Source organism: Babylonia areolata, chromosome 26 (assembly GCF_041734735.1).
Source record: "Babylonia areolata isolate BAREFJ2019XMU chromosome 26, ASM4173473v1, whole genome shotgun sequence".
Taxonomy (NCBI): domain Eukaryota; kingdom Metazoa; phylum Mollusca; class Gastropoda; order Neogastropoda; family Buccinidae; genus Babylonia; species Babylonia areolata.
This window is the reverse complement of record NC_134901.1, coordinates 45,991,331-46,019,315: the sequence shown is the minus strand read 5'-3', so window position 1 is coordinate 46,019,315 and position 27,985 is coordinate 45,991,331. Positions and strand designations below refer to the sequence as shown.

General features: G+C 43.9%; 2 protein-coding genes across 3 annotated transcripts in view; both read left to right on the top strand.

Annotated features, from left to right (window-relative positions):
• Positions 1–3,690, top strand: part of LOC143300844 (lysophosphatidylcholine acyltransferase 1-like) — a 33,196-nt gene extending 29,506 nt beyond the window's left edge. Inside the window, exons 10-13 of the mRNA XM_076614783.1 lie at positions 210–360; positions 1,149–1,247; positions 2,526–2,667; positions 3,392–3,690. Of these exons, the coding sequence (XP_076470898.1) occupies positions 210–360; positions 1,149–1,247; positions 2,526–2,667; positions 3,392–3,594 (595 nt within the window). The 3' untranslated portion in view covers positions 3,595–3,690. The remainder of the gene's footprint in view (positions 1–209; positions 361–1,148; positions 1,248–2,525; positions 2,668–3,391) is intronic.
• Positions 3,691–21,336: 17,646 nt separating this feature from the next.
• Positions 21,337–27,985, top strand: part of LOC143300429 (katanin p80 WD40 repeat-containing subunit B1-like) — a 31,577-nt gene continuing 24,928 nt past the window's right edge. For both annotated transcript variants that reach the window (XM_076614079.1, XM_076614078.1), the window contains exons 1-6: positions 21,337–21,503; positions 22,415–22,545; positions 23,687–23,804; positions 24,141–24,241; positions 25,175–25,216; positions 25,530–25,613. In XM_076614079.1, the coding sequence (XP_076470194.1) occupies positions 21,467–21,503; positions 22,415–22,545; positions 23,687–23,804; positions 24,141–24,241; positions 25,175–25,216; positions 25,530–25,613 (513 nt within the window). In that variant the 5' untranslated portion in view covers positions 21,337–21,466. The remainder of the gene's footprint in view (positions 21,504–22,414; positions 22,546–23,686; positions 23,805–24,140; positions 24,242–25,174; positions 25,217–25,529; positions 25,614–27,985) is intronic.

The window sequence follows — 27,985 nt, the reverse complement described above, 5'->3', positions numbered from 1 at the left end:
GTGTGTGTGTGTGTGTGTGTGTGTGTGTGTGTGTGTGTGTGTAACCCTCTTGGCTAAGAAAATGGGGATGTAACTTGGGCATGACATTCCCCATGATAAACAACTTCTAGCCCAGATAGTTGGGACAGCAGTAACCTCCTCTGCTGTTCTGATGGTGGTAGTCGGACACGACCGGCAATCATACATAGATGTGTGTGTGTGCAACACAGACTGAGTGACAGTCAGATGAAGGAGACCCTGCACAGGCTGCAGACGATGGACCACCACAGCACTGACGACATCTCCCTGCTGCAGTTTGCCTCCTTCCTCCACCTGCCCCAGTCCTCTGCTCTCCACAACGTCTTCTGTCTCTATGACAGGGTCAGTCGTCTGCCGTCCTTCCTTCCTTCCTTCCTTCCTTTCTTTCTTCCCTACACTGACCACAGTCCAATGTTTGATTATTTTGTCACTGTTTGGGGGGTCTGCAGGAAAAGCACTAATTCTAAAGAAAGAAAAAAATTTTTTTTTTTTTTTTTAAAGGACCATTATTTTGCAGTATCTAGGCTGTCTAACTCCAGCTAGTGAAGTGCTCCCCGGGCATAAACCTCGACCGGCACAGCTCCAGCTGGTCATTTATTACTGCTATGATCCATGATCTGTGATCCCTTTGTGTGTGTGTGTGTGTGTGTGTGTGTTGGTTTTAACACTGACAGTTCTGTGTGTGTGTGTGTGTTGATGATAACACTGACAGTTCATGTGTGTGTGTGTGTGTGGGTGAAATCACTGACTGTTCTCTGTGTCTGTGTGTGTCTGTTGGTGTACCAGGGCAGGTTTGTTTCCCCCATCTCTCGTCTGTAGGACATGAAGACAAATTGTTGTTACTGTGGTGATCGGGGTTTGTTTGGGATTTGGAGTGTTTGTTTAGTGGTTTTTCATTATTCTTTTTACTCATGATTAGGGATTTGTAAGATCATTGTCCTTTGACAGCTCTTTAAATTGAACATTTGTGTGTGTGTGTGTGTGGATGTGTGTGAGGTTGCATGTGTGTGCTTGTTTACGTGTGTGTGTGTGTGTGTGTGTGTGTGTGTGTGTGTGTGTGTGTGTGTGCGTGTGTGTGTGCGTGTGTGTGTGTGTGTGCGTGTGTGTGTGCGTGCATGTATATTGTACAGGATCAGTCGGGGCGGATTGACTTCAGGGAGTACGTGATCGGTCTGTCGTTGGTGTGTAACCCTGACAACGCTGACGCTACTTTACAATGTGCCTTTCAGGTCAGACACCTCCTCAGTCTCTGTTTCTCCTGCGTTTCTCTCCTCTTCTCCTTCCCACCCGTTTCTGTCTTTCTGTTTCTCCTGTGTTTCTCTCCTTCTGCTGTCCGCCCTGTTCCTGTCTCTCTGTTTCTCTCCTCCTTCCCACTTGTTTCTGTCTTTCTGTTTCTCCTGTGTTTCTCTCCTTCTGCTCCCCACCCTGTTTCTCTCTCTCTGTTTCTCCTGCGTTTCTCCTTCCCTCCTGGTTTATGTCTTTCTCTGTTTCTCCTGTGTTTCTCTCCTTCTGCTGTCCACCCTGTTCCTGTCTCTCTGTTTCTCTCCTTCTCCTTCCCACCCGTTTCTGTCTTTCTGTTTCTCCTGTGTTTCTCTCCTTCTGCTGTCCACCCTGTTCCTGTCTCTCTGTTTCTCTCCTTCTCCTTCCCACTTGTTTCTGTCTTTCTGTTTCTCCTGTGTTTCTCTCCTTCTGCTGTCCACCCTGTTCCTGTCTCTCTGTTTCTCTCCTTCTCCTTCCCACCCGTTTCTGTCTTTCTGTTTCTCCTGTGTTTCTCTCCTTCTGCTGTCCACCCTGTTCCTGTCTCTCTGTTTCTCTCCTTCTCCTTCCCACTTGTTTCTGTCTTTCTGTTTCTCCTGTGTTTCTCTCCTTCTGCTGTCCACCCTGTTCCTGTCTCTCTGTTTCTCTCCTTCTCCTTCCCACTTGTTTCTGTCTTTCTGTTTCTCCTGTGTTTCTCTCCTTCTGCTGTCCACCCTGTTCCTGTCTCTCTGTTTCTCTCCTTCTCCTTCCCACTTGTTTCTGTCTTTCTGTTTCTCCTGTGTTTCTCTCCTTCTGCTCCCCACCCTGTTTCTCTCTCTCTGTTTCTCCTGCGTTTCTCCTTCCCTCCTGGTTTATGTCTTTCTCTGTTTCTCCTGTGTTTCTCTTCTCCTTCCCATCCTGTTTCTGTCTCTGTTTCTCCTTTGTTTCTCTTCTCCTTCCAGCCCATTTTCTATGTTTCTCCTGTGTTTCTCTTCTCCTTCCCATCCTGTTTCTGTCTCTGTTTCTCCTTTGTTTCTCTCCTTCTCACCCTGTTTCTATCTTTCTCTGTTTCTCTTGTGTGTAAGAGAGAGTGGTGGTGTGTGTGTTGTAAGGTGTCTGACGGAGGGTCATGAGGGCTACATTACTCAGTGTGCATAAGAAAGAGAGAGAGAGAGAGAGAGAGTGTGTGTGTGTGTGTGTGTGCTGTCAGCTGTTTTGATGGGTGTCATAGTGTGTAAGAGAGAGTGAGGCTGTTGTGTGTTTGATGCCAGCTGTTTGACGGGGGCCACAAGGGCTACATCACCAAGGAGGAGCTGCAGACCATCCTGCACAAAGCCTTCGCCCTCAACCACCACAGCGCTGCTCGCCTCTTCCATGACATCGACACCGACCAGGACGGCAGGATCACTTTCGGTAAACACTGCCCCCACTACCATAACCTCCCCCCGCCGCCCCTCCACCTTACAACATCACCTCTACCACCACCACCTACCTCACCAGATCACCATCACAACCACCCACCTCACAACCATACGCCTACCTGGATACCCACCACAACCATCCACCTCTGTTTGTCTCTGATGAAACACTGACAGCAATGTATCAGTTGTTGCTTATTTGGTTACCATCTTGAAATAATCATTTTCACTTTACTTGATTTGACAGCAATGTTATCACTGTGATAGAGAGTTGGAAGATAGTCAGTTGACCATGAAATATACAACTTTGGATTTTTTTTTTTTCGTTCGTTTTTTGTGCTGCTGCATTATGTGTGCAGTTTCAGTGGCATTACTGTGACACTTACACTTCCTTTCACCATGATTATATCTTGGCATCAACCAGGCCTGAGAGAAACAGACATCTGCAGTGTTGGTCAGGAAATTTAAGCAACACTCACAAAGATGCATCCCTGAAGTGGATGATCCTAGACTGTGTGGTCCCAGTCGCTGGAATGACAGTGTGTGAGTCACATTGCTGAATGGTTTAATGCTGAAATGACAGTGTGTGCATGACACAGCAGAATGACTCGATGCTAAAATGATAGTGTGAAAATGTGAGTGACACTGCTTGATAACTGTATGCCGAAATGACGGGAGCGTGTGAGTGACACTGCCGACTTGCTTGTCGTGTTTTGCAGAGGACTTCAAGAAGTACGCGGCAGAGAAGCCCGACTTTGCCCGTCAGTTTGAAGCGGGCCAGCCCTCCCCTCCTCCCCCCACAGCCAACGGCCACAGGGTCGGGGAGCGGGGGGACACTGAGGACTGCGACAGGAAGCCCCTGTCATCGCCTGTGGTCCGTGCTGAGACCAACGGCCTGCACAAGAGAGCGGTGGCCACTTAGACCCCTCCCCTCCCTCTGCCCCCCCCCCCTTCCCTCCTCCACCACCACGCCTCGCCACCCTTCTCCTTGAGGCCACGGGGGGTGTGGGTGTGAACTGTGTCGTCCATCTTCAGAGGGGTGGGGTGGGGTGGGGGGCTGAGGTGGGGAAGTGGAGGGGGAGGTTGGTGGGGAAGGGAGGTTGAAGGGGGTGGGGGTGGGGGGGGGGGGGGCATACAACAGCACACCCCACCTTGTACTAATGTAAATGATTGTAGACAGGATAGATCAGTGAAACCATTGATAGCCAACAGGATGGGTCAGTGATAGCAAATAGCATAGGTCAGTGAAAACTGATAGCGAACAGCATAGGTCAGTTAAACAACAGGATAGGTCAGTGAAACAACAGGATAGGTCAGTGAAACTAATGCCGCCCCCCCCCCCCCCCCCCCCCTTGTCTTTGACCACTGCTGACCCACACTGCCGCTACATGCAGCAGAGAGGCAGGGGGAGGTAAGACGGTGTAGACAGCCACCATCACTGTGAACACACTGTCCACCCTCCCCTGCTTCCTCCCAATTACCATCAGTCGAGAAACATGACAAAGTTGTGGAACATTTACAACAAAGGTCCCCCCCCCCCCTTCCTTACTGTCGTCGACTTCCCCTTACTATTTTTTATTTTATTTTATGTAAAGCATGTAGTTTCGTTTCAGATTATTATTAAAACTAAAAATTATGATATCACAAGATTATAATTTAAACGAAAAATGATGATGGTATGATACCACTAACTGGTAATTACAAGATTATAATTCAAACTAAAAATGATCATGGTATGATACCACTAACTGGTAATTATAAGATTATGATTCAAACTAGAAGTGATGATGGTATGATACTACTAACGTGTAACATCCAGTATTGCCCTGCTTTTACAGCCAGTATTTTTGTGCCCAGTATGTACTGCAGAGAGAGAAGACTGGGTGTTGAGACCTTCTTTTTCGATCGGTGATCAGCCCAGTGCAGTCATCCGTGGTGTACATGTGTGTGTGTGTGTGTGTGTGTGTGTGTGAGTGCATGCTGTTTTATGATGTGCTCAACAGACGTTTTGTACCTTTATTTTCTCCATACCAAAGGATTTGTTTCAAGTGGATAAGTTAGTGAAGCGTATATGGTGACAGCGCTTTATTGTAGGCATGTAGCAGAGACTGCATACGTGTGTGTGTGTGTGTGGATGTCTGTGTGTTGAGAACTATGACAGTGTCATGGAAAGGCCAGTGCACATATCGCAGGCTGCTGACGGGAGAGTTGGTGCTATACTACCATTTGGCTGAAAGGCTGTCTGCTGATAACAGGAGTGCCAGAGTAAGGTACTCCCGGAACACATGTACCAAGGTGCTCCGGAACACATGTACTGATAAATGTACTCCAGAACAGATTACTAAGGTACTCCAGAATAGATATACTGATGAGGAATTCTGAATGTATGTGTTGATAAGGTAGTCCAGAGAGATGTACCGATAAGGTTGTCCAAAAGAGAGATGTACTGATAAGGTTGTCCATAAGAGAGATGTACTGATAAGGTTGTCCACAAGAGAGATGTACTGATAAGGTTGTCCACAAGAGAGATGTACTGATAAGGTTGTCCACAAGAGAGATGTACTGATAAGGTTGTCCAAAAGAGAGATGTACCGATAAGGTTGTCCATAAGAGAGATGTCCAATGTAGCGAGCAAGTTTAGTGTTGTTGTGTGGTGTTTCCACTAGGGTGTGCTGTGTGTCTCCTTCACTTGTTCCTGTGCCTGTGTCTGTCAACTGCTCACTGTGTGTGTGTGTGTGTGTGTGTGTGTGTGTGTGTGTGTGTGTGTGCTGTTGTGTCTTCTCCTTTGGTCTTTCTTCTTCTCCTCTCTTTCACTGTCTGATTGTCATTCAGCTGGACAGCCACAAAACAGCGTGGGCGCAGTGCGGTGAGGGTGGCTTGTGGCCTGTGCTTTATCAGTCATATTGAAGGAGACTGTGTGCTAACCTTTCACCGTCATGTATGTCTTTTTTTCATGGGTGTGGGGGAGCTGCACTCATTCTGGACAAAGTGTTGTCAGACATTGATGATGATAATAATGATGATGAATGGCATCTGCATAGTGTATTTCTCTGAAAGTTAATTCCAACTCGGCACACTGGCTGTTAAACGTTCATTTGCAGCCTCACCCAGAACTACACTCAACCATACACACGTACATACACCCATGAACAGAAAACAGCTCAAAGTAACAGTGGAGTCATGAAAAATAATAATAATGATAATAGTAAAGAAGAAAAAAAGAAAAGGAAAAATGTGTTGTTTGGGTGGTGGCATGTATTGTCAGACTCACGAAGGGACACACACTGTTGGTGTGGGTCGTGGAAGAACAAGGTGTGTTGCAGCGTGTGCAGAAAGCAGTAGAGATGAGCAGTGGGAAAAGTGAAATGAAGTTTGTAGATCGTTCCCTGTTATGATCAGGTCTTTACTGCATCCTCTGTGGCACTGGGGGTGCAGTGCATGTGCACTCTGCTTTCTGGATGGGGGAAGAGGGGGGTGGGGGGGGAATAATGCCTGTGCAATATATCCGTGAGATTTGTGTTTAACTGATCTGATCTTTTTTTTCCCCTTTCAGTCCTCTCCCAGTATTTTCTTTGCTTCCTGGTCTGAATGCTGAATCCAACTGACACTGCTGCTAGTCAAGTCACAAGCTGAGAATGTTGGGATTTAGTGTGTTGATTTTGGTCACAAGTTGGTGTGGTAAGGGTCTACACTGTTTCCCATTGTATTAGGGTGGGGGTTATGGGGTGTTTGGGTGGGAAACAGCAGTGGAAGACAAGACTCCCACCTCTTGTCACGTGTAGTTGACATGCAGTACTTTGTGTGATAGTGTGTGTTCACCGTTGTGGAGCAAGCTGTTTTGCCCCAGCATTTCTGGGGACATGTTCACCAGTTTCTTTACACCCAACAGTGAATGTAGTGACCGACTTTCAGGGACAGGATTAACAAGGGACTGAACTCTTCTATGCCTCAGAGTTGTTCTGATGTGCTACTGTTTAAAGGTATGATGTGCAATATGCTACTTGTACACCCAGTGTGTTTGGCAAAAGATACTCACAGCTTGACAGGGACACTGGGCAGCATAGTCTTTGTTGCTGTAACACAAGTGAACTCCACAGAACAATGGACTGCTTGTCCACTGACCGCGGCAACACAGGGCATAGTCACTACACACAGCAAGACAGTGTGGGGTGGGGGTGGGGGGTAGAGACAGAATCAGTGTTCAGTGTTCCCTTGTTGATGTTCAGTAGTCATCACAGATTGTCAGGTCACAGTTGGCTTGTCTTGTGCATTCTCACTGCCAGCATCCTGTATGTACACACATATACACACTCAAACAGTTTGCTTTGCTGTTATTCCTGAAGCATGTACAAAATTCAGAAAGAATGAAGCTCCAGTTGGCCCCAAATGTAGTATAATAATCCTACACAACTTTTTTCCAACACATAAGTGCAGGGAAAGGGATTATGATAATCTCACACAACTGTTTTTAAACACAGAAAGTGTAAAGATACTGGAATGATTGATGCTCAGCTTGAGCACAAGTGTGAATGATAGTTATGTGCTTGCGTGAAAACACCTGCCTTTCTAGTTGAAATGGAGAATACAGTTATATTGTTTCCACCTCCTGAATCTCTGGCCAATGGATCTGAAACAGTAGGCATGAAGTAGTGAACGTTTACAGAGTTTGTCAGATAGCGTATTATGATGTTTGCCTGTTAGTGAACGGATAGAAGCTGATATAGTCAGAACTACACATGGCATGTATGAACTGTGGGAAGTTTTGAACACTCTGATGGACAGAGTTATGGAAGGCAGAGAAAAATCTGCCATTTTCAGTGTGTGCTACAACAGCAAAGACAACATTCACAAATATTTGTTATCATTTGTATGGGGGTTTCATTGTCGCTGGGGATTTGTTGTTGTTTTGGTGGTGGTGGGGTTTTTTGTGTTTGTTTTTACATCAGAATGTTGAGCAGACTTTGGCAAGTGAAATGTTATTGTACTTATGAATAACAAAAACTCATCCAGAAATACGTGTACAAAAAGGGAGAGAGAATTAGTCACAAAAGGATTTATTGTACATCTTGGGCTGGTCTGTTTTTTTGTGTATATTTTAAGTTGATGGTTTTTTGTACTTATCTATGGACTGGCCTGTTTTTTTTTGTGTGTATAATTTAAGTTGATGTTTTTATGTACTTATTTATGGACCTATTTATTTGAGTGTCTGGGGAGAGAGAAAAGAAAGGGCTTAACGGCAAGGAATGATGTGTGTGCCCAGTGATATGTGAATAGAATATTGACAATCCATCTGACATAGCTGTAAATAAACCATTCAAGAAGGGGATACTCCAATTTATTATGCAAAACAGGGGAATGGAGTTAGAACTGCAACCTTCCTGTCTGAAACATGTTCTCAGTCAAGTCTGGTGTATCAGTACAGCTTTTTTTTTTTCTCTTGTCCACTTTTGTTGACTCACTTGTGTAAACAAAGTGAGTCTATGTTTTAACCCGGTGTTCGGTTGTCTGTGTGTGTGTTTGTGTGTGTGTGTCTGTGTGTCCGTGGTAAACTTTAACATTGACATTTTCTCTGCAAATACTTCAGTTGACACCAAATTAGGCATAAAAATAGAAAAAATTCAGTTCTTTCCAGTCATCTTGTTTAAAACAGTATTGCACCTCTGGGATGGGCACAAAAAAATAAAAAAATGAAGCCTAATTATATGCAAACTGCATTTACTGTTATGTTTATATTTTTTGTATTCTTTAAACTTGGCACTTTGATCTGATATTCTGAGCCAACAACAAGAGCAGTCATTATTATCATTTTTTGTTCAAACAGGAACTTCTTTTGCTAAGCATGGAAGTTTAATTTATTTTGCAAACGTTTTGGTGCAGATAGTAAAAAAGGGAAATTACTCTGTAATTAATGCTAGGGGACGTGATTCAAATCTGGTTTGGACTTTTTTTTCTTTTTTAATGCGAAGCTTTATAATAACAAATACAGAACACATTTTAACGATTAGATTTTTAAAAAGATTTTTTAAGTGTATCACAAGTGAGTCTTGAAGGCCTTGCCTCTCTTGTTGTTATTGTTGTTGTTGTGTTAAGTATGAATTGACCAACTGTGTGCTTGAAACCAGTTGGAAGTTTTAGAGGAAGTAAGTGATGGCGGAGGGTTGAGGTTGGTGTTGTGAGAGGCCAGTGTAGGTTTCACCTTGTCTGTCTGTTGGTCATCAGTGTCACAGGGCAAGGATTCCCAGGCTCCTGTGTTAGACACAGCTTACAGCTGGCACCACTGCTGACATGGACAGGGGTTGAGGCTCTGCCTCCAATGAAACGTCGTCATTAGCCAGTTGTTGTTGTTGGTTTTTTCTTTTGCTGCGCTGTCAGCACCTGTTTCAGTAGCATTACCCCCTCCACCTCCCACACCACTCAATTTGAGTTCCCCATACAAGGCCACACCTGGGTTTGTCAGTCACAGTCCTGGTGTCAGCAGTCCGCAGGGAAGTATCGCTGTTAGGTTGCCAGGATTCCAAAGGAAAACTTGCACTTGCTGCAGCATCACTTATGTGGTGTTCAGTGGTGCCTGTCCTGTTAGTCTTTTGTCGTTACGAAATGAAGTGTTAGATGAAGCTGGCCTGTGTGAAGGGTAACCACAGGGCAACACAGCTCTTGACACTGACGTCAGGAGGTTGACACAGCTCTTGTCACTGACGTCAGGAGGTTGACACAGCTCTTTGACACTGACATCAGGAGGTTGACACAGCTCTTGACACTGACGTCAGGAGGTTGACACAGCTCTTGTCACTGACGTCAAGAGGTTGACACAGCTCTTGACACTGACGTCAGGAGGTTGACACAGCTCTTGACACTGACGTCAGGAGATTGACACAGCTCTTGACACTGACGTCAGGAGGTTGACACAGCTCTTGACACTGACGTCAGGAGGTTGACACAGCTCTTGACACTGACGTCAGGAGGTTGACGCAGCTCTTGTCACTGACGTTAGGAGGTTGACACAGCTCTTGACACTGACGTCAGGAGGTTGACGCAGCTCTTGTCACTGACGTCAGGAGGTTGACACAGCTCTTGACACTGATGTCAGGAGGTTGACACAGCTCTTTTGTGTTGTATATATGGAGATTGTCAACACTTGGGTGATTGTTTCAGAGTGTATGTATGTGTGTGTGTGTATTTGGTGAGCTACTTAAATATATAGGGTGTGGATGGGGTGGGGATGATTTGTTTGATCTTCTCAGTAGAGTGTTGGGTATGTAAATTGTGTAGAGCCAGTGTGTGAGTGTGGAGGGGGTGGGGGGTGAACGTTGGGATAGTGGGTTTCCCCCACACACCCCCCACCACCATCGGGTCCAGTGTTGAAAGGTCACTGTCGTCAGGTCTCTGGGCGATTTATTATCATGGTGGTTTTTTCTTTTTCACTGTGCTGGGTTTAATCATGGGTGGTTGAAAGCATGTGTTTTTACCACAGTTGTTCACTTTTTCATTTTGCTTTATTGAGAATACCTGCAATAACAGGTTTGTTCATGATTATTTACCTAGGTATGTTTCAGTGCATTTGTGGGGTGTCATTCTTTCCTTTACGATGTCTATTTTTTAGTTGATGTGTGGGGTAGAGCTTTTTCCATTGTCATGGGTATTTCAGTTGACATATGAGGTATAACTCTTCTTTGTTTTGTATGATATATATTTTAGTTCACATGTGAGGTATAGCTCTTTCATTTGTCATGGATATTTTAGTTGACATGTGGGGTATAACTTTACTTTGTCTTGTATATTTCAGTTGGTATGTGAGGTATAACGTTTTCGTTTGTCTTGGATATTTTGGTAGACGTGAGGTATAATTCTTTTATTTGTCATGGATATTTTAGTGATTTTGTGGGGAAGAATTGTCTGCTTGATGATGTAGGTGAGTGTTGACATGTGGGTTTTGGGACACAAAGTCATGTTGGCATAGTGATGACAGCTTTTGGGACATTGTTGGTATGGTGATAATGGGATTTGGGTCACAAGTCATGTTGGCATAGTGACTTTTGGTGACAGGTTTTCTGTTGTATCTGCCCCACACAGTAGTGTCTGTGAACCATCAGTAGTGTTAATGAACCATCAGTGGTGCTTGTGAACTGACAGTGTGTTTGTGAACCGTTAGTCGTGTTTGTGAACCGTCAGTAGTATTTTTTAACTGTCAGTTTTGTTTGTGAACCATCAGTATTCATGGTTTGTCAGTGTGTTTGTGAAGTGTTTGAGACTCTTGAGCAGTGTTTGTGAATGGTCTGTGAAGCGTCAGCAGTAGTGGGAGTGGTAGCGGTGGGCTGAACAGAGAGTTTATTCCCGACATGGGCACAAGACAAATCATCTGGCCGCAGTCATCAGCAGTGGTGACAGCTGTGGGTCAGCGTCAGAATGGATGTTGCGCTGCCCTCACACACACCTGTGTCCCCACAAGTGCACAGATACCAAATAAACAGATGAGGACTTTATTTTTTAAAATATGTATATTGAAATGGTGGAGTATTTTCTCCGGCAGAGCTGTATTAAGGCCCCCACCCCCACACTCCCTCACCTCCAAGTCCCCACTCCCTTCCTGACTTTCACCCCACCCCACCCCCCCTTTCCCCTGTCTGTCCAGGTATGTGCCTGTTGCAGGTGGCTGTCACAGTGCAGTGGTGATGAGGAAGTGATGCTTGTCAGCATGACTGATGAAGGCTTCACACACTGCGTGTCAAGCTGGAGGTCACACCGTCTGTCACTGTGCCTGGCCGCCTGGCCATGGCCGCTCCACTGACACGGCCGCTTCTGTGTTGGTGGGCCTGGTCAACCGCTTGTCCCACCGTCACATGATGTCCATCCTCCCACCCCCTCCACCCTCACCACCCCTACACGATGGAGCCGTGTCAGGGAATGCCGGGGGATGGTGTGGAGTCTGTGGTGCCCCCACCCTGACCCCAGTGTCCATGAAGCTTTGTCTTCCTCCTGCCTGGTGTCTTTGTACGTTTTGAAGCAGTCCTTGTGTCTGTTCCTGTTGTCAACATGGCCTTCATGTCTGTCTGTCTGTCTGTCTGTCTGTCATCTGGATGTTTTGGATCTTGCTTTTCAAACATTTTTTTTCCTCCATGTCAAAAAGGGAATCTCCAACCAAATATGAGTGTATTTTACCGTGTGTGTACAATGAATTCTCCTGCTGTCTCTGTGCATGCCACTTTTAGCATTTTTTGGACAATACTTTATATTTCTATATAATCTGCGTCTGAAGGAAGCTACTAAAAGGTGTGAAGAGTAGTTTGTCTTGCTGTGGATATCGCTTATGACTTGTCTGGACAGATGGACGGACGGACAGCCACAGACACTGCGGCCTTGCGGTCAGTGTGGTGGGTGTCTGTCCTTCAGCTGTGTCTGTCTGGACGTCTGCATGTTGTGGTGGACACTGGCGTTCTGTGTTGAGCCTTGTTTAGCGCTGCTTTTGCCCAAGGGCTTTTTGGAACCTCGCGTGCTCAGCTGTTCCAGGCCCTGTTTTCAAGTTGCGATTTGGAGGTGGGTGCAATGGAAGTGCAAGTGGGGGTGGGTTTTTTTTTTTTTTTTTAATGATTTTTATTGCGGACTGTGTGTAATAGGAGGTGTTTTTATCACAGACTGTGTGTGTGTAATAGGGGGTGTTTTTATCATGGTCTGTGTGTGTGTAATAGGGGATGTTTTTATCACAGACTGTGTGTAATAAGGGGTGTTTTTATATCACTGCCACCTTTAGGAATTGTCTGGTAGAGTGGAGACAGGTCACACAGTGGTGTGTGTGTGTGTGTGTGTTGAGTCATGGTGCAGGGGACATGGTTATACAGTACACATTGTCAGCTGGCATTGTTTTGCTGATGGTTTGGTCTGACACGTGTTGTGGGTTGCTTTTTTTCTCTTTTTTTTCATATTTTTTTGTATAGTTGTTTTGAATAGATGATTAGGGGACCATTTTAGTATATGCATTTACTTCAGAATATGTTTTGATCATGTGCTTTTAATTTCACGAGGAAAGCTGTGGGATTGTGATTGAGAGAAGGCAGAGTGAGAGAGGAGGTGTGTCACTGAGGACAGGGGCCAGACACAGGCTGCGAACATGCCCACGTTTCATCCTCTCAAAGCTGACCAGTCCTGCTTTCTCTCACCTTACCTTTCAGCTAGTGCTTGCTCAGCTGTCTTTTCTGTAGTTTGCCACTATTGCTTGCTCAGCTGTCTTCTGTAGTTGACAGCAGTTGCTTGGTCAGCTGTCGTCTGTACTTTTCAGCTTTTGTTTGGTTACCTGTCTTACATAGTTTTCAGCTAGTGCTTGGCCAGCTGTCTTGTGGCTGTGACCTGTGTGCTTGTTGACTGATGAACCAGTCCTGCTGTTCGGTGCAGCTCTGATCTCTGTGCCGTGCACTGGTGTCTGCACACAGGTCTGTGGACTGATTCATTGGTGTGTTGGCACACACAGGTCTGTGGACTGATTCATTGGTGTGTTGGCACACACAGGTCTGTGGACTGATTCACTGTGGTGTCTGCACACACAGGTCTGTGGACTGATTCATTGGTGTGTTGGCACACACAGGTCTGTGGACTGATTCATTGGTGTGTTGGCACACACAGGTCTGTGGACTGATTCATTGGTGTGTTGGCACACACAGGTCTGTGGACTGATTCATTGGTGTGTTGGCACACACAGGTCTGTGGACTGATTCATTGGTGTGTTGGCACACACAGGTCTGTGGACTGATTCATTGGTGTGTTGGCACATAGAGATCTGTGGACTGATTCATTGGTGTGTTGGCACACACAGGTCTGTGGACTGATTCATTGGTGTGTTGGCACATAGAGGTCTGTGGACTGATTCATTGGTGTGTTGGCACATAGAGGTCTGTGGACTGATTCATTGGTGTGTTGGCACACACAGGTCTGTGGACTGATTCATTGGTGTGTTGGCACATAGAGGTCTGTGGACTGATTCATTGGTGTGTTGGCACATAGAGGTCTGTGGACTGATTCATTGGTGTGTTGGCACACACAGGTCTGTGGACTGATTCATTGGTGTGTTGGCACATAGAGGTCTGTGGACTGATTCATTGGTGTGTTGGCACATAGAGGTCTGTGGACTGATTCACTGTGGTGTCTGCACACACAGGTCTGTGGACTGATTCATTGGTGTGTTGGCACACACAGGTCTGTGGACTGATTCATTGGTGTGTTGGCACATAGAGATCTGTGGACTGATTCATTGGTGTGTTGGCACACACAGGTCTGTGGACTGATTCATTGGTGTGTTGGCACATAGAGATCTGTGGACTGATTCATTGGTGTGTTGGCACACACAGGTCTGTGGACTGATTCATTGGTGTGTTGGCACATAGAGGTCTGTGGACTGATTCATTGGTGTGTTGGCACATAGAGATCTGTGGACTGATTCATTGGTGTGTTGGCACACACAGGTCTGTGGACTGATTCATTGGTGTGTTGGCACATAGAGGTCTGTGGACTGATTCATTGGTGTGTTGGCACACACAGGTCTGTGGACTGATTCATTGGTGTGTTGGCACATAGAGGTCTGTGGACTGATTCATTGGTGTGTTGGCACATAGAGATCTGTGGACTGATTCATTGGTGTGTTGGCACATAGAGGTCTGTGGACTGATTCATTGGTGTGTTGGCACATAGAGGTCTGTGGACTGATTCATTGGTGTGTTGGCACACACAGGTCTGTGGACTGATTCATTGGTGTGTTGGCACACACAGGTCTGTGGACTGATTCATTGGTGTGTTGGCACACACAGGTCTGTGGACTGATTCATTGGTGTGTTGGCACACAGAGATCTGTGGACTGATTCATTGGTGTGTTGGCACACAGAGATCTGTGGACTGATTCATTGGTGTGTTGGCACACACAGGTCTGTGGACTGATTCATTGGTGTGTTGGCACATAGAGATCTGTGGACTGATTCATTGGTGTGTTGGCACACACAGGTCTGTGGACTGATTCATTGGTGTGTTGGCACATAGAGGTCTGTGGACTGATTCATTGGTGTGTTGGCACACACAGGTCTGTGGACTGATTCATTGGTGTGTTGGCACACACAGGTCTGTGGACTGATTCATTGGTGTGTTGGCACACACAGGTCTGTGGACTGATTCATTGGTGTGTTGGCACATAGAGATCTGTGGACTGATTCATTGGTGTGTTGGCACATAGAGATCTGTGGACTGATTCATTGGTGTGTTGGCACATAGAGGTCTGTGGACTGATTCATTGGTGTGTTGGCACATAGAGATCTGTGGACTGATTCATTGGTGTGTTGGCACATAGAGGTCTGTGGACTGATTCATTGGTGTGTTGGCACACACAGGTCTGTGGACTGATTCATTGGTGTGTTGGCACACAGAGATCTGTGGACTGATTCATTGGTGTGTTCACATAGAGAGAGATCTGTGGACTGTCTTCCCATGGTGTCAGCACATAGAGATCTGTGGACTGTCTTCCCATGGTGTCAGCACATAGAGATCTGTGGACTGTCTTCCCATGGTGTCAGCACATAGAGATCTGTGGACTGTCTTCCCATGGTGTCAGCACATAGAGATCTGTGGACTGTCTTCCCATGGTGTCAGCACATAGAGATCTGTGGACTGTCTTCCCATGGTGTCAGCACATAGAGATCTGTGGACTGTCTTCCCATGGTGTTGGCACATAGAGATCTGTGGACTGTCTTCCCATGGTGTTGGCACATAGAGATCTGTGGACTGTCTTCCCATGGTGTCAGCACATAGAGATCTGTGGACTGTCTTCCCATGGTGTCAGCACATAGAGATCTGTGGACTGTCTTCCCATGGTGTCAGCACATAGAGATCTGTGGACTGTCTTCCCATGGTGTTGGCACATAGAGATCTGTGGACTGTCTTCCCATGGTGTCAGCACATAGAGATCTGTGGACTGTTGTCCCATGGTGTCAGCACATAGAGATCTGTGGACTGTCTTCCCATGGTGTCAGCACATAGAGATCTGTGGACTGTCTTCCCATGGTGTTGGCACATAGAGAGAGATCTGTGGACTGATTCATCGGTCTAGACATGCTACTTTCAGCATAGGAACTTCATGTCAGATGTCTCCTTTCAAAGTTCTATGGACATTTATATGTAATGGCATTGCGTTTTTTTTCCCACCCCATGAAATGAATTCAGTGGAGTGAGACCACTGCAGCAAATGATGTGTTTTGCATACAGCGATGTGATTGGCTGTAACTATGTCACATGGGAAGAAGTCCTCCACCAGTCAGGCGATGAGCAAGGTGGGCATTCCCATGAATCTGTGTGGCTGAAGCTTTTTTTTTGTTCCTCTTACTGCTGACACTGTACTTTTCCTTCTACACCAAAGCCATATAGCCATCCTTTTTTCTTCTTCAGATGGACAACCCTGTCCAAGGCTGTTGTTGTCATGTGAGCATCTGCCCACTGTTGAGTTGATGGTGTGTTGCTGTGAAAATAATACATGTCTTGTCTGTCTGTCTAGTGAGCTGGCTTACAGTGCTGCTGTACATGTCCGTGTGTGGCATGACATGTGTTGTTGGACAGGACATGTAACAGGAAATGTGTTGTGTGAAAGGACATGTTGTAACATGACATGTGCTGTGTGGGAGGACATGTTGTAACATGACATGTGTTGTGTGAAAGGACATGTGTTGTTATGACAGGACATGTGTTGTTGGACAGGAAATGTGTTGTGTGAAAGGACATCTTGTAACAGGACATGTGTTGTTGGACAGGAAAGTGCTGTATGAAAGGATGTTGTAACAGGACATGTTGTTGGACAGGAAAGTGCTGTATGAAAGGATGTTGTAACAGGACATGTTGTTGGACAGGACATGTGTTGTTGGACAGGAAAGTGCTATGTGAAAGGATGTGTTGTAACAGGACATGTGTTGTGTGAAAGGATGTGTTGTAACAGGACATGTGTTGTTGGACAGGAAAGTGCTGTGTGAAAGGATGTGTTGTAACAGGACATGTGTTGTGTGAAAGGATGTGTTGTAACAGGACATGTGTTGTTGGACAGGAAAGTGCTGTGTGAAAGGATGTGTTGTAACAGGACATGTGTTGTTGGACAGGAAAGTGCTGTGTGAAAGGATGTGTTGTAACAGCATGTGTTGTGTGAAAGGATGTGTTGTAACAGGACATGTGTTGTGTGAAAGGATGTGTTGTAACAGGACATGTTTTGTTGGACAGGAAAGTGCTGTGTGAAAAGATGTGTTGTAACATGATATGTGTTGTGTGAAAGGATGTGTTGTAACAGGACATGTGTTGTGTGAAAGGATGTGTTGTAACAGGACATGTGTTGTGTGAAAGGATGTGTTGTAACAGGAGATGTGTTGTGTGAAAGGATGTGTTGTAACAGGACATGTGTTGTGTGAAAGGATGTGTTGTAACAGGACATACATTGTGTGAAAGGACATATGTTGTGTGAAAGGACATGTGTGGTGACAGGACATGTGTTATTGGACTGGACATGTGTTGTGGCATGACATGTGGTGTGTGATAAACATGTTCCTGCTGCTGGCTCTCTGCCCCTCACTGTGTAGTGCATGGGGGTCTTCCCATCTGCTGTCCTGGTCATTTGTTTTACACATCTTCATGGGATGTGGCATTGTGTGTTTATATTGGAAAAATCCATGGTCTATTTTGCTTTCACGCATTTGTAACCCTGAATACAGAATAGTGCACCGGCATGGTGGGATTATGGTTTAATTACTTTTAGCAGACATGTATAACCAGGCTGATCTTGAGATGCCTTGTTTTGTGTGGGTGTGGTTTTCTGTTTCTTTCTGATGACATGGTTTTGTTTTTTGTTTTGTTCTGGAATTTACCTATAGAAACAGAGTATGTAACCAGATAGAGTCACTCTGATTCATCTTTTTAATGACAAATCCATTACTGTTGTTTCATAGACATACTTGCAGATTCCTGCTACTGAAAGACAACAGGTTGATTTGCTTAGCTTGGTGGGGTTTTGTGTGTGTGTGTTTTTAAAAAAAAATTTTTTTTTGTTTTTCCAAAAACTAGTTTTCCTAGGACATTTTGTTTTTGATACAACGTGGAATTGTGTGGAAACGAAGAGGGTGGAAGAACAAGAAGGAAGAGATGAAGGTGTACTAGAGGTCAAGTCTCCTCAGCGACACTGGCTACCTTGGTGGTTAGCGATTGTTGTCCTGCTGTCTGAGGTCAGGTCTGGTTGTGCCTGTGGTTCCACAGTGACACAGGCTGCCTTGGTGGTGGTCATCATTGCCATGCCTTGTCAATACTGGCAGAAGTTATTTCCACAAGAGTTATAGATGTAAAGTTTGTGATGGTATCAGTATGTTGCAGCTAGCGTGTTGACTCATTTCTGTGAGCAAGATTTTACATTTGACTGTTTTTATCCATTCCTTTAGGCAGCCATATTTGTGAGAGAGCAGAGCATCATGAGTATGTTTGTGTTCACACCAAACACTCACTGGATAAAGCGATGTTTAGAATGTACATAATGGTCTGGCTGTGCATGCGAATGCACTGGCAATGAAAGACAGCACTGGCCAGTGTCAACATGAGTTGTATTGACCTGAGAAATGAGAACAATCTCCACCTTTAACATCACAGGCCCAGGCAGGTTTTGAACCATAGGCCTGACAGCTCCTCGGGATGTAATACTGACATGCTAACCTCCACGCTGTCTTGCTGGTTGTGTTAGTGTTATGTTGTCAAGTTGTTCATTAAGATCTGTTGGTGGTGAGTCTCAACGCAGAGTTGATAAACTGAAACTGGTCCCAGTTCTTTTTATTGCTCATTTCGTTACACCACACTTTACTTTTGTCTGGGGTTTTTTTTTTCATGTGTCATTGTTTGCTTCTGTTGCGAAGATATGTGAATTTGTAAAAACATTTTTTAAAGTAAATGGATGAAGATGAAAAAATAATTGATGTTATAAAATGACAAGCAACAGACTTTTTTGTTTTTTGCATCATTGAAACAAAATTATGTATTTTCAGAAATTTGTTTGAAAGATGTGTCTGCAGTAGTCATTGATTATGGTTGGTATAATTTAATGACGGTACAGAGTGAGATCTGAAGTTTGTTTTGGGAAGGGTTTTGCCATAACTCTGCTGCACTACTTTTGCTTTGCGTGAGGTTTTGTAGCCATAAATCTGTACTGGTCTCAGTGCAAGATTTATTGCTCGAAATCTGACATCAGTCTTGTGTCGTGCAAAGGTTAACAGCTGAAATCTGTTGTAGATATAGTGCAAGGTTTATTGCCATTGCACTGATATTGCTTCTTTTTTTCTTCTTCTTTTTTTGTTTTTTACTCTCTTTTTTTTCTTTTTTTACAAAATTTATTGTTGGTGCTTGTCTTAATGTGTGCAAGATTCATTGCTTAACCCCTCTGTTTGTGCAAGGTTTATTGTCATGAATCAATGCTTTTCTCTTCCTTTGTACAAAGTCGGTCTTATAGATCTGTTATTTTTCACTAGTCTTGCTTTGTGCAGAAATCTTATAGATCTGTTATTTTTCACTAGTCTTGCTTTGTGCAGAAATCTTATAGATCTGTTATTTTTCACTAGTCTTGCTTTGTGCAGAAATATATGTTGGCTCCGTCTTGTTTGTTTTCTTTTTTCTTTTTTTCATAAAGAAATGTTGTAATTATATTATTGCCAAAGACCGGTTGGTTCTGACATTTGTTTCTGCTGATACTTTTGACACCAATTGCTGTTGACAAAACAGTGAAGTAGACCGTGACCAAAGCAGTAATGGCTGTAACACTACCAGACCGGTCACAGCTGTATTGGAGGTAGAGGGAAACAATAGACTGTGCAAAAAGCTCAAACAACGGTTTATTTTTTGTTGTTTTTGTTTCATTGTTTATTGCTCTTTTTTTTCTCTTTTTTTTTTTTTTAATGAACTGGTGGTAACAGTCTTGTACATTGCCAGTCAGTATAACCTTGGGGTCAGTGAGGGGAGTGTATCATGGAATGTGTGCAATGAGCTCTTTTTCTGTCGTCCTGCATTTTGTCATTAAACCATTTAACTCGTCTGCCTCAAAGCTGTGTACTGTGTGGTTTTGGAGAGAAGAGTGAATGAGTAAAATTGATATACATAACATATGAGTATTCCACTTTTCTCATAACATATGAGTATTCCACTTTTCTCACAAATCAATCAGTCTTACAGACTTTTTTTCAGTTATAGTTTCAAGGACATGTCAAAGCATGTCGACCTATCCATGTTACATCACACCTGCATTAAAAAGAGAAAAAAAAGATGACTAACCTGCTGCACATAAACCCAATGCATTGGTCACACACTGAGAGCCTACCCCAGTTTATGAAACATTACCATGAAATGAAACATGATAATCAAACGAAATAAACAAATAATGAATACTTAGAACTATAATAATAAAAGATAATAAAAGATGATAGAAGACAAATGATTGTCATCTTCTTTTAACCTCACAACTTTACATTTAAAAAAATTTATTTATTAAGACATTTTGCAAAAGCGCATATTCTTGAAGTTCTATGTGCTTTACAATTTTGATATCCATGTCCTGTAGTGTACTCGGTTGCAATGAAATACTTTCACAGGATGCAACCACTGGTGGGAGCTGGTTAAATTGTAAGCACACTGTCTGAATTGGATTGGTGTTAACTGTTTTCTGCAAAATGTGCATCTGGTTCAACTGCAATTATCCATACACCACCAACACCACAAACTCGTTACACAAAATTCCTAAACCGCCAAGTGGATGATACCCTTAGACTTGAATGTAAGAAAGTAACTAGACACAATAAAACAAGACAAGAACATGCCATGAGTGTATGTGCAGTTCTCATTCTCTCCTCACTATTGTCACACTTCATTAAGATGTTTCACCGTGTGTGGACTGCTTCATACATGCTACAACACATCTGCTGAAGAAAAGAAAAAAAGATACTGATATACAACATCTATATAAAACCAGAATCAGGCTCAGAAAGCATGTGCAAGGTAAAACATAAACATAAAATAATGATGGTTATTTTTTTTTTTAGTTGTAACGAAATGAAAATTGATGAAAATCAGACAATAACTAAATAAGATAATGATGATAATAATCAGTGATGATAGATATAGATTAATTTTGATTAGATTTTTAAAATCTTAAAGGTGTGTGCATACGGACACTAGTACACAAACACACACACACCTTTGTGCCCTTCAGCAGATACTGACTGCCTTGTCGCTGACCCCATCACTGTGGGGACTGCATGTAAATGAAATCTTCGTGTTGAAGAGGTGCTTGAGATGTACTGGGTGCACTGCATGTGGGTACAAACACACGCACTCTCTCAGCAGCGGACAAAATGGTGCGTGTGTGTGTGGGGGGGGGGGGATTGAAGTATTTGAATTGCTTTCCTTTGAAATTTTTTACATTTGTGATATTCAACTCAAAATATTAGCCAAGAGACTATCGGAGACGTAAATTCCGCACTCCGGAATCGAAAGTGTGCTCCTGGGCATGTTTTAACGCCATTTCCGCACACTACAAGAAAGCAAATGTTTCATTGGATCGTTGTTATTAGACCAACCAATGAATGAATGACTACTGATCCTAGGCGCTTGGTTACTCCATACTTCCGAACCAAGCTCAAGAGATATGAAGCTGGCAAATGAGCTAGCTTTCTGACGTTTGTTAAGGATGCACGGCTTCGTTGAATGTCTTTTTTGTGAAGACAGTATTTAATACTAAAGTTCAATTGTTTTGGTGTATGATTTTGTAGAAAATGGCAGCTGCAAACACGAAACGGGCATGGAAACTTCGTGAGTTTTTACCCTACCTGAGCAGACTGACATCAGCATGACTTGTATAAAATGACACATGGATTATATGACAGCAGAACTATCTTTGTTTACTTTGAATGAGAACAGTGCCACAAGAGGCCATTCCTACAAACTATTAAAAGTTTCAGTAAAAACTTCCAGATTTGCACATTTCTTTACGAACAGAGTAACAAATGTTTGGAATAATTTGTCACAAGACGTTGTTTCCGCAGGAATAGTGAATACGTTTAAAAATTATCTTGATATTCATTTAAAAAAAATTAAATACAAAACTCATTTACATATTTATTGATTTTTCAAGCATTGCGCACTCAATGTTGAAAAATGCACCAGACATATGTGGGGACTCTCTTTTTCTTCCCCGCTTCAAGCGGGCACAAGGCCTTGTCAGGCCTGCACGCCTGGATATTGATATGATATGATACTTGTGACAGGCATTTCTGGATATCTCTCTCTGTATATATACATACATATATATACATATATGTATGAAATATTTTTTGCCGTTTGAGAAACAGAGCCAGGATATTTTCCTGTTTTAGTATCCTATAATCTGGGACCTATGTACACGAATTAAATCGTGTGTTTTGCACCCCAGGCATGTGTGAAATGATGTTTATCATGTGACCCATCCTTCTTATCAAGTTAGTTTTGAAAACTATGCGAAATTACCCATATCATTAACAAGAACTGATTCAAGTCGCTGTTTTTGTTGTTGTTTTTTTTAAATTGATTTTTTTAAAATTGACTTTTGCATGGTAGGAGAGCCATTAAAGGAAAAAAGATGCTCTCCAACTGATTGCATATATATTTTTTTTTTAGAAAATGTCTCTATATATGTATATATATGTTATAAGTGTGAAATTATATGTGTGTGTGCTGTGAAACAGAGGATTTGACTGCCCATGGATCAGAGGTGACATGTGTTGGCATGGGTCGCAAGACGGGGCGGGTGATGGTGACAGGCGGACAGGACAGGAAGGTCAATGTGTGGTCAGTGGGCAAGGATCACTGCATCATGGTCAGTTTATACCTCCCCCTTCACAGTCATGCTGCATTGATGTGCCGCTTGTCTGTGCTTGTGTGTCATGGCATCAATGTGTGTGTGTGTGTGTGTGTGTACATACAAAAGGAAAAAAATGTTTGACATTGTTTACATAAGGGAGATCGAGTGGTGTGTGTGTGTGTGGTTCTGTGTGTGTTTGTATGAGAGAGAGAGAGAGAGAGAGATTGTTTACATCAGGGAGGTTAAGTGGTGTGTGTGTGTGTATGTGACATTGGTAAAGTCAGTAGGTTGAGTGGTGTGTATGTCACTGTGTAGTGTGTGTGACAGTATTTTCATAAGGGAGGTTGAATGGCGTGTGTGTGTGTGAGCGGCATTGTTTACATCAGGGAGGTTGAGTGGTGTGTGTGTGTGATATTGTTTACATCAGTAGGTTGAGTGGTGTGTGTGTGTGATATTGTTTACATCAGGGAGGTTGAATGGTGTGTGTGTGTGAGCGGCATTGTTTACATCAGGGAGGTTGAGTGGTGTGTGTGTGTGATATTGTTTACATCAGTAGGTTGAGTGGTGTATGTGTGATATTGTTTACATCAGGGAGGTTGAGTGGTGTGTATGTGATATTGTTTACATCAGTAGGTTGAGTGGTGTGTGTGTGATATTGTTTACATCAGTAGGTTGAGTGGTGTGTGTGTGATATTGTTTACATCAGTAGGTTGAGTGGTGTGTATGTGACATTGTTTACATCAGTAGGTTGAGTGGTGTGTGTGTGACATTGTTTACATCAGTAGGTTGAGTGGTGTGTGTGTGTGTGACACCGTGTGTGACATTGTTTACATCAGAAAGGCTAAGTGATGTGTGTGTCACTGTGTGTGACATTGTTTACTCCAGGGAGGCTGAGTGATGTGTGTGTCACTGTGTGTGACATTGTTTACTCCAGGGAGGCTGAGTGATGTGTGTGTCACTGTGTGTGACATTGTTTACATCAGAAAGGCTAAGTGATGTGTGTCACTGTGTGTGACATTGTTTACATCAGAAAGGCTAAGTGATGTGTGTCACTGTGTGTGACATTGTTTACTCCAGGGAGGCTGAGTGATGTGTTTGCTTTTATCATTATTTATCAGGGAGGTTTAATGGTGTGTGTGTGTGTCACTGTGTGCAGAGTCTTACAGGTCATGCAGCCGTGGTGGAGGCAGTGCGATTGGGGAAGGATGAGGAGTTGGTGATAGCAGGCTCTCAGTCGGGCGTGCTCAAGTTATGGGACTTGGAACAAGCCAAAAGTAAGAGTATGCTGGTATCAGCAGTAGCTTTTATCACATGGGATTATCCAGTCTCTATGCTGACATTATCAGTTTTAGAGTCGTTGTTTTAACTCAGTCATGCGCGCACACACACACACACATATTCACTCCTTATACCCACATCCTTTCTCTCTCTCACTCTCTCTCTCTTTCTCTCTCTCTCACTCGCTCACACTGACGGGTCACAAGGCGGCATTCAGTGTGTACAGAGACCAGTAATACAGGGACATGTGTTTCAGTTTTACGCACACTGACGGGTCACAAGGCGGCATTCAGTGTGTACAGAGACCAGTAATACAGGGACATGTGTTTCAGTTTTACGCACACTGACGGGTCACAAGGCCGGCATTCACTGTGTGGCCTTCCATCCCTACGGGGACTACACGGCCTCTGGGTCCATGGACTGTAATGTCAAGGTCAGTTTGAGTGTGTCACTGTGTCCTGTTTCATTTATTTAAATGCCAGGGTCACTTGGAATGTCTTTATGATTCTGTGACGCCTCCTTGAGCTACTGAAACTGAAACTGAAACCATGATTCTATGTTGACGTCTTCATTACATCTGCTGTTTGTGCGGTAGGGAGAGAGAGAGTGACAGGGTAGGGAGGAGGAAAGGTTTGAATCCTAGAAACTAGCAGACTTTCATTTGGTAAATGTTCCAGAATCGTTTGACTCGAATGATTTGTGAATTTCAGTCGGTTTAGGTGAATAGGATATGAAATAAAAATCCAGTAAGCATGCATCGTTTATGATTTTGTGGGTGTATAGACAGCTGTGTTACAAAGGTTTGATGTCAGTCTGTTTGTTTAAGTATCACCGCTTTGTGGGAATTGATGTCTGTGTGCGTTACAGCTGTGGGAATTTATGTTGTCTGTATGTGTTACAACTGTGGGAATGATGTTGTCTATGTATTTGTTAAAACTGTGGGTATTGATGTTGTCTGTATGTGTTAGAACTGGGGGAATCAGGTTGTCTATGTATTTGTTAAAATTATGGGTATTGATGTTGTCTGTATGCGTTACAATTGCAGGAATTGATGTTGTCTGTGTATCTGTTAAGCTGTGGGAATTGACAATGTCTGTATGTGTTACAGCTGTGGGAATTGATGTTGTCTGTGTTACAGATGTGGGAGTGGGTGATGTATGTATGTGTTACTATTGTGGGAATTGATGTTGTCTGTGTATATGTTACAGCTTTGGGGATTAACGTTGTCTGTATATTAAGTTATAACCTTGGGAATATATGTTACCTGCATGTGTTACAGCTGCGGGTGTTGATGTCTTTGTGCTTGTTACAACTGTGGGAGTTTTCTGTGTTACAGCTGTGGGAAATGTCTGTGTGTGTGTTACAGTTGTGGGACGTACGCAGGAAGGGCTGTATCTACACCTACAAGGTCAGTGCATCTCCTCCGTTATCATTGAGTGGGGGTAGTGTGTGTGACTGCGTATTGAAGTGTGTGTCCTGAAGTGGGAGTGGTGTGTGTTGCTGTGTGTTGAAGTGTGTGTCTTGAAGCGGGAGTGGTGTGTGTTGCTGTGTAAGTGTGTGTCATAAAGTGGGAGTGGTGTGTGTTGCTGTGTATTGAAGTGTGTGTCGTGAAGTGGCAGTTGTATGTGTGAAGTGAGTTTAGTGCAGTGGGAGTGATGTGTGTGTATCTTTGTATCAAAGTGTGTGTCATGAAGTGAGAAATAGTGTGTGTCTGTGGGCAGGGCCACACTGGCTGTGTCAGATGTCTACGCTTCAGTCCTGATGGGCGATGGATCGCCTCCACTGCCGACGATGGACTGGTGAAGGTGGGGGCTGGTCCATTGGTCCTTGTGTGTGTGAGAGAGTGAGACAGGCTATATGATGAGAGTGTTTATGTGTGTTTTTGCTTGTGTGTATGTTGTTGTTTTTTGTGTGTGGTTTTTTGTTTGTTTGGTTGTTGTTTTTTTTGCTGTCCCATCTGCACCATTTGACTGGCATTGCTCCAGCACCACAAATTCCAAGTCTCCCATACACAGCCTCACCCAGCGTCAACAGTCCACAGGGAACTGTCCATGTCAGGTCGCCAGGGGTCCACCATACATCAGAGACCCTGCGTTTCTGTTGAGCCACTTCTGTGGTGTTCCATAGTGCCTGTTGTGATTTAACATATGCAGGACACCACTTACTAAGCCCCCCACTGACGACAGTCACTTCGTTGCAGAGCCAGACTGAGTGAACCCCCCCCAACCCCCAACCCATCCCTTCCCCAATGGAGACCACCACCATGTACCCTCCTACAACAGTCCCCCCTTGAATCTGCTGACACCAAAGACTTTTGACAGGATTCTCCCCAAGCATGGGAGCTTAGGAGGGTTGAAATTGAGGTTGCCATGAGAGCAGGACATAAAAGACCACAGAATTGGTGACAAGTGAGTTTTTTTCTGACAATGAAGATGATGCTGTTATGGAGGTACATGTTAGGTTTAGGACTATGTGACAAGGCTGTACTGGACACTTCTTTTCATGATATCCTGGTGTTAACCAAGCTGTTATGGAGGTACATGTTGGGTTTAGGACTATGTGACAAGGCTGTACTGGACACTCTTTCATGATATCCTGGTGTTAACCAAGCTGTTATGGAGGTACATGTTGGGTTTAGGACTGTGTGACAAGGCTGTACTGGACACTTCTTTTCATGATATCCTGGTGTTAACCAAGCTGTTATGGAGGTACATGTTGGGTTTAGGACTGTGTGACAAGGCTGTACTGGACACTTCATGATATCCTGGTGTTAACCAAGCTGTTATGGAGGTACATGTTGGGTTTAGGACTATGTGACAAGGCTGTACTGGACACTTCTTTTCATGATATCCTGGTGTTAACCAAGCTGTTATGGAGGTACATGTTGGGTTTAGGACTATGTGACAAGGCTGTACTGGACACTTCTTTTCATGATATCCTGGTGTTAACCAAGCTGTTATGGAGGTACATGTTGGGTTTAGGACTATGTGACAGGCTGTACTGGACACTTCTTTTCATGATATCCTGGTGTTAACCAAGCTGTTATGGAGGTACATGTTGGGTTTAGGACTGTGTGACAAGGCTGTACTGGACACTTCATGATATCCTGGTGTTAACCAAGCTGTTATGGAGGTACATGTTGGGTTTAGGACTGTGTGACAAGGCTGTACTGGACACTTCTTTTCATGATATCCTGGTGTTAACCAAGCTGTTATGGAGGTACATGTTGGGTTTAGGACTATGTGACAAGGCTGTACTGGACACTTCTTTTCATGATATCCTGGTGTTAACCAAGCTGTTATGGAGGTACATGTTAGGTTTAGGACTATGTGACAAGGCTGTACTGGACACTTCTTTTCATGATATCCTGGAACTGTTATGGAGGTACATGTTGGGTTTAGGACTGTGTGACAAGGCTGTACTGGACACTTCATGATATCCTGGTGTTAACCAAGCTGTTATGGAGGTACATGTTGGGTTTAGGACTGTGTGACAAGGCTGTACTGGACACTTCATGATATCCTGGTGTTAACCAAGCTGTTATGGAGGTACATGTTGGGTTTAGGACTGTGTGACAAGGCTGTACTGGACACTTCTTTTCATGATATCCTGGTGTTAACCAAGCTGTTATGGAGGTACATGTTGGGTTTAGGACTGTGTGACAAGGCTGTACTGGACACTTCTTTTCATGATATCCTGGTGTTAACCAAGCTGTTATGGAGGTACATGTTAGGTTAGGACTATGTGACAAGGCTGTACTGGACACTTCATGATATCCTGGTGTTAACCAAGCTGTTATGGAGGTACATGTTGGGTTTAGGACTGTGTGACAAGGCTGTACTGGACACTTCATGATATCCTGGTGTTAACCAAGCTGTTATGGAGGTACATGTTGGGTTTAGGACTGTGTGACAAGGCTGTACTGGACACTTCATGATATCCTGGTGTTAACCAAGCTGTTATGGAGGTACATGTTAGGTTTAGGACTATGTGACAAGGCTGTACTGGACACTTCTTTTCATCATATCCTGGTGTTAACCAAGCTGTTATGGAGGTACATGTTAGGTTTAGGACTGTGTGACAAGGCTGTACTGGACACTTCTTTTCATCATATCCTGGTGTTAACCAAGCTGTTATGGAGGTACATGTTAGGTTTAGGACTGTGTGACAAGGCTGT